The sequence below is a fragment of the Nesoenas mayeri genome (genome assembly GCF_963082525.1).
Source record: "Nesoenas mayeri genome assembly, chromosome: Z".
Classification (NCBI taxonomy): domain Eukaryota; kingdom Metazoa; phylum Chordata; class Aves; order Columbiformes; family Columbidae; genus Nesoenas; species Nesoenas mayeri.
This window is the reverse complement of record NC_137542.1, coordinates 61,316,449-61,322,867: the sequence shown is the minus strand read 5'-3', so window position 1 is coordinate 61,322,867 and position 6,419 is coordinate 61,316,449. Positions and strand designations below refer to the sequence as shown.

The 6,419-nt window shown below is 51.3% G+C and overlaps 1 protein-coding gene across 1 annotated transcript; it reads right to left on the bottom strand.

The window, feature by feature from the left end:
- Positions 1-2,583: 2,583 nt before the first annotated feature.
- CCNB1 (cyclin B1) lies at positions 2,584-5,168 on the bottom strand (the record flags this gene model as incomplete). The annotated part of the gene is given in 7 exon segments (XM_080362533.1): positions 2,584-2,622; positions 2,882-2,992; positions 3,279-3,416; positions 3,852-4,088; positions 4,493-4,651; positions 5,011-5,123; positions 5,126-5,168. Coding segments are annotated over 7 exon segments (840 nt in total).
- Positions 5,169-6,419: the final 1,251 nt, after the last annotated feature.

The window sequence follows — 6,419 nt, the reverse complement described above, 5'->3', positions numbered from 1 at the left end:
TTTATCTTGATTTTCTCTATTTTCACCAGACTCCTACAAAGTACTAATAGTTGATCCACAGATTTACTGAGGAGTGACTAGAAGAGAACCTCCAAGCTCATTTCTTAACCCTCCACCTCTTTATTTTAAATATTTTAAAAGACATCAAATGTTTGAAGTTATCCAATTACATACTCCTGGAGACACTCTTCATCAATGATGTGATCAAGGTAAGGTGTTTGATCTGCAAAGAAAGAATGTCACTTAAAAAAAAGGCACAAGAGACTTTTAAATACAATCTACAGAGTACAAAGGATAAGCAGCTTAATGGCTATACTAACAAGTCTTTGTATTCCTACAGCCACACCTTATTTCTTCCATTGTTAGTGAGACTACACTATCAATCAGTTGTATTGGAGAAAAAATTAGACATTACAATATTTAAATTTAGCATTTTTTCAACACGCCAGAGCTGGCTCACAGCATTGCTCTGTACATTCTGCTAGCTGGTTCAGCACAAGGGGACACCAGTAACGGAGACACGACAGGAACAAGAAGAAACCCCTTAAAGCAGCGAGGTGCCCGGCGGAGAAAAACACTCCACAGCCCTTGTTACCGCAACATGGCACCAGGACGAAGCGCAGGGGGTTGCTGGAGGGCGTCAGAGCAGGGAGCAACGTACCGCTCTGAAGCGCGGCGCTGCAGTCCTGGAGCTGCTGCCTCATGCGGTCCCTCAGCCTGGGCACAGCAACGCGGCAACGGTCAGTCACGGCGGTAACGCCCCGCGCCCACCCCGGCCTGCCCGCCGCCGCCGCCCCAGCGGCTCCCCGGCCCGCCAGCACTGACCGGAGCAACGTGCACACATCCACCGCCTTCGACAACCGGGCGACCAGGAGGTCCTCGGCGACTGGGCCGGCCCTGGCCGCCGCCTTTGACCGCGACCGCCGCCGCCGCGCCTCCATGGCCGCCCGTTCAAACTTCCCGCGCGCCGCTCGGCAGAGCGGCCGGCGATTGCTTCTGGCTGTCGCGCGCGCGTTGCCGGCCAATCCCAGGCCACTTCTCCTCCATCGGCGATTCGGCGCTCGGCCGCCAGGCGGGGCCGGGGCCAGCGGGGCCCGGAGCGGGCGCCGGTGTCACACACGGCGGACCGAGGGCGGCGGGGGGGCGTTTGCGGGGTGCTGGGCCTATTCCCTACAGGCCCGCCCCGTAAAAAAACCCTCCCCCTGCGGCCGGCACAGGAAGGAAACAAGATAGCCCCTTCTCACACGTATTTTTCAGGTAAATAAGAGAAGGGAAGCATGGTTGAAATAAATAACTTGCGCTTTTTCTATGGATAAACAACATTTAATCCAATTCCTTGTATTCCTTAAACACGTGTTCATTAGAGCATGAGCAAAACAGCGCTGGGTGCGCGGGGGATTCGCTCCGCCCAACACGCACACCTTTAACAATAAGTAGTGTGCTTAGATACAGTATGGTATTACATATTCATAGTGACCCCAGGAACGCCTATACATATTCATGACCTTTCCCCGCTTCTGAATAAAATGAGTCTCAGATACCCATAACCATAAACCCTCCCCTGTTCACCTGCGCCGTGTCACTTGGTGAATTTGAGGAGGGGTCTTTGGATGAAGGCTCCTTCAGCTTCATCACAGGGGACTTTTTACCTTTGGCTTATTATGTTGAATTGACTGGGACCCAAGCTGCCAAGTCGATTGAAACCAGGCTGGCGCCCCCTTTTGCTGTAAATCTTCGTTATCTTGTCTCCTCAAGTTTACAGCTAGGTGCAGTAAAATTTCTTATCTTGGCATTCAATGGGGTTCTGTTCTTCTTAACATAAAGCTCTAAACTAAGCATTTATGTGTGGCTAGACCTTAAAGTGTTAGTTCGTTAGTAGGCACCCATTATATGTTTAGTTAACCCTTAAAATGTCAGTTCCCTCTGTCAACATAACTTCATAAGCAAGTTTCATAACTTTTTACATAGAACTTAACCACCTTTTCCTTTTTCCAGGTTCAGAGCCCGTGCCTCATTTGGTTATATCTGTAAACATTAAACATCTTAGCACGAATCACAACTGCATTTTTCACAGGGTTAAGTATTTGTAACAAGGACAAAAAAAGCAGGCAGAGCGGTAGGCAAAGAACAATTATAAATTACAGGTGAAAGCTGATACAGCTCCCTGACCAGCATTCCCCTAGAGAAAAGCTGATAGTTGTTAGGTTATTAACAAAAATATGCTATGTTAATAGAGCTGCACTCTAGTGTGGCCAATCTGGCAGGTGCTGTCTGTGCCACAGCATCAGCAGAGCCTGTGCCACGGCTCTTGCCTTGCCCCAGAGCTCCCATACACCTCCGCTGCTCACAGCTTCCACAAGGATGGCTCAGCTGTAGGTGGAAGACAACTGTCCTACCCCAGAAAACACAACTTGAAGGTAAAACAACTTTGTTTTTAAAACACAAAAATAAATTACATGATATATACACAGGGGCACATAGTCCCAAGATGCTGCTTGAGTTCACAGAGGAGTTAACTCTTGCATCAAAGGTTGCGCTAGATGCTGTATGATGGAAGACTTCAGCTCTTCAGAGCTACTTATCTCAATGTTTTTGCTCGTGGAGTATTTTTTTCTTGATTGCCTGCAGAAACACAAGTTCGAGCTTCATAAACTTACACTATCCCAGCTCACCTGAGGCTTGGTGGTCAAGCCAAGCCCATCCTAACACACAAGAGCAGTTCATAGCCAGCTTATGCTACTTTGGCAAGCTAGAGATCTTCAGCTGCCATAAGCAGGTCTGATCCAAGTTTGACAGCAGTGTCTCAGCTAAGGCAGCTTCAGAGCACCAGTTATTGACACTTAATCAAGCATACTCCCTGCCTGCACCATGAGATTCTTACCATATGCTGGGTAATGCCCTCATTCACAAGAATTACATTCTTTGCTATGTGCTGCATAACTGGGAGAAGGTCTCTCTCTGTGTAAGACATGTGGTATTGCAAAGTTGGTATCTGAAAGGAAAAGTAGTAATTAGACAAGCCTGCTAGAATAATCTGAGTACACTGTATTCTTTGTATTCTGTTGGCCTTGGGCAGTTGTAGTCTCCTGTTTCACAGGGAAGGGTTAACAGTTACTGCCCAACTTCTGTTCCTTGTAACGGACCATGGGGAGACAAGAACATGCTGAGATACCACAAGGGAAGCAGAAGGCATGCACTTGGCCCAGAGCAGCCTTTTAAGCGAGTGCACAGGCACAGCGAGTCCAAAACTAAGAGGTGGTCTGGCAAGTGTAGCTTACCCACTTGTGTCCTTTGAGTTTCAGAGACAAACAAGAAGCAGCCGCTGCGATCTTAGATGGAGGGAATTGAACCATGTCATAGTCCACAATGGACAAGTCCATCAAGTATTTGGCTAGAATGTGCTGTTCGCAGTCAACATGCAGTAAGTCACAGTAGAGCATTGGCTATGCCTGAGGCATGAGCATCCTGTCAAAGCCTTCATTTAGTCAAGCAGGAGGAAATACTTCCTTAGCAAACATTTTCAGGCCTATAGGCTTGAAATTCAAGTGGCTTAATCACAGAGCAGTTCTGAGCTGTATTAGGCTGTGCACATTCTAGGACCACTCCCTTTCAATGGCAGTCTAGCAGTGACCTGCAGTACCAGGCAGGTTAAGTCTGGTTTTGAGTGGGTTAGGCTTAAGTGACTGAAGGCAGGCAAACAAGACCTGTTTCTACATGAGAGAGGTCTCAACCAGGCACAGCTGCTAAACTGTTGCAGTACTCACAAATTTAGAACCATTTTAACAAGCTGCCACAGTCAGGCATTGTATTTTCCAGATACTGCTAACAGTGACATCTGCTCTCAGCATTACCTCTGCAATCATTGAAGCCCTCCTTAGGAAGTGTGAAGGGAGAGGGTGACCCAGACAGAAGCCCAGGGCTTGCAGGATCTTCATCTCCATCTGGCAGATTTGGAGCTTTGTGTAACTGTGATTAGTTACACAGGCAAAGTCTTCAACAGTTGGGCTCAATATCTCTTCATATTTGCTGGCAATAAACATAGCTGCAACACCAACCAGCTGTAATGTCCTCTTGGTAACAGCATTGTCCTGTAGTAGGGAAGAGATTTATATATTTAGAGATTTATCTGAATTACTTGGCTCAGGACACAGCTTTTCAATGTAGCCAATGTAAGGTTTGTTATATGGCAGGATGTACTGGCATGTACAGAATAACTGTACACCATCTATTACCTCTGATGGGATCTGCAAGGTTATTAGAAGGCCTGGAGACCAAATGAGGGAGAGGAGTCAGCAGTTTTAATATATCAAGTCACTGTTCATGGCTGAGAGGGCTACATGGTACATACCATTCGACATCAAATGCCCTTTGTTAGTCAGCTATATTTTGTTAAGGGTAATGTGTCTAACCATGTGTGGTGTTACTGATCAGTGCTCATTGTGCTTTAGCTTAGTGGAAAAGCATTACCTGATACTGGGCAAGAGACACTCACCTGGATGAAGTGATCAGTGATAGCAACTGTCATGTACAAAGTCCCCTGCTGGAGTTTGAGGTTTATTTCTACTCGCACAATCTGATCTATTAGTATGGCATGCATGTTCCCAGTGATTTTCTGGCCATCCAGGTGTTTGGGTCTGACAGGCTGACTTGCCTGTGTGGAAGGAATAGTGTCAACAGATGTAGCCACTTAGCTGAAGCATTTGCAGTGCCCAACCTCTGGTGCATGTAAATGCTTATCAAAGAGTTCAGTACTGGCATAGCCCATAGGTGTAAGCCACAGGGCACAAGGCTTCTGTGTTCACTAGAGATGGGCTAGAATGAGCATGGCACTAGTACTACTGGTTGATTAATCTAACAACCAGCATCTGCTTATCAGCTCAGTTTAATCTTGCCTTTTAAGTGAAGGAAAATCAATAGGTGAAAGCGGATAGCAGGTCCAAGGCACATCTATAACGACAGGTTCACTGTGTCAGCAGGTGCCACTTACAGTTATGACATACTACCACCAACCTCAAGGTCTCTCAGATACTTGTAGATGTCCTTTGCATAGCTGCTGCAGGAATTCAGGTCAGCGTTGGCTTTCACATCCACGTCTTTGATATCAAGCAAGACATCAGAAAAGCCTGACACAGCACGTCACCTGATGGGGCACGTCCAGATGTCTCCATGGGGGCTGAAGACTGAGGCTCCAATTACAAGAAAATTTGCGATCAGTGGGCAGCACTCCCCCTCACAGCCCAGAGTGGGCCAAGTGAAGGCTTCCATGGGGAAAGCTGCACCCAGCAACCCTGCAGCACCGGCAGTGCTGCTGGGGCTCACCGCCCTATTTCAGGGCACAGAGCGAAGCCGTGTCCCCCGCAGGGGCAGCGCAGACCAGGGCAGGGGGTGCATACAGCCGCAGGGAGGCCGCGGTCGGTTCTTGCATGGGCTCGGGCTGGGACCGTGTCTCTGGAACTGGCGACAACACCTTAACAGCTGCCTCCCGCGTCCTCTTCTCCGAGGCCTTGGCGAGCACGGGTCTGGTGCCGGCTCCTGCCCGCGGGCACCCGCCGCCTTCTTGCCGCCAGACCGCGTCCTCGGCTCAGCGACGCGGCTGCCGATGTCCACCAGGGCGGTGCGGGGCCGCAGCTCCATCTCTCACGCCGCCGGCCCGCAGCTGTCGGCGGGCACCCCGCGGCTCTTGGCTGCCGCACGACCCTGCCGCGGGGAGAGAGGCGGGCGGTCAGCGGCGCCGCGGGTACGGCGGGGGCTGCAGGCTGCACCCTGGCAGCACGAATGTTGATGGGGAGATCGCACGGCTGCACCCCCGGGACCTCGGAGCTGGCGGAGGGGAACCGGAGAAAGGCTGGGCGCACTGCCACCCTGACACCCGAAACCGAAGGGAGGGTTGCACCGCTACACCCCCCCGACGCTGGAGGGTCACGGGTGCAGACCTGGCGGGTTGCAAACTTGAGGACTGAGTGAAGTCGGGGATCCGAGGGACTACCCCTGGAGAACGTGCACACACGCCACCGCCCTCCCCCCGAAGAAGAAATGGAATGAAAGAACCGCGCAGGGCCGCCCTGCTGCACGCCGCTGTCCGCGGAGCGGGAGCGTTTCGGGAAAGAGGGAGCAGGACGCGGCCGCCTTCCCTCGCTCCCGCGCCTCCCCAGGTTCGGGCACACAGCGAACCCCCCACGCGCGGCGCGGCACCCGCGGCTGTCCCGCACCTACCCTGCTGGCCCCGAGCGCCATCGCACAGCACTGCGGGCTCTGACACCCGCCTCGGCTTTAGAGCGCCCAACGCCGGCCGCTCATTGGCTGCCCGCTACCTCCCTATTGGCTGCCGCTGGCCCCGCCTGATGTGTTGTCGTGGCGACCGACGGGGAACGCCCACGAGTGTTCGAAAAGGGTGCGTGTGACCCACAGGTGTGTGACCC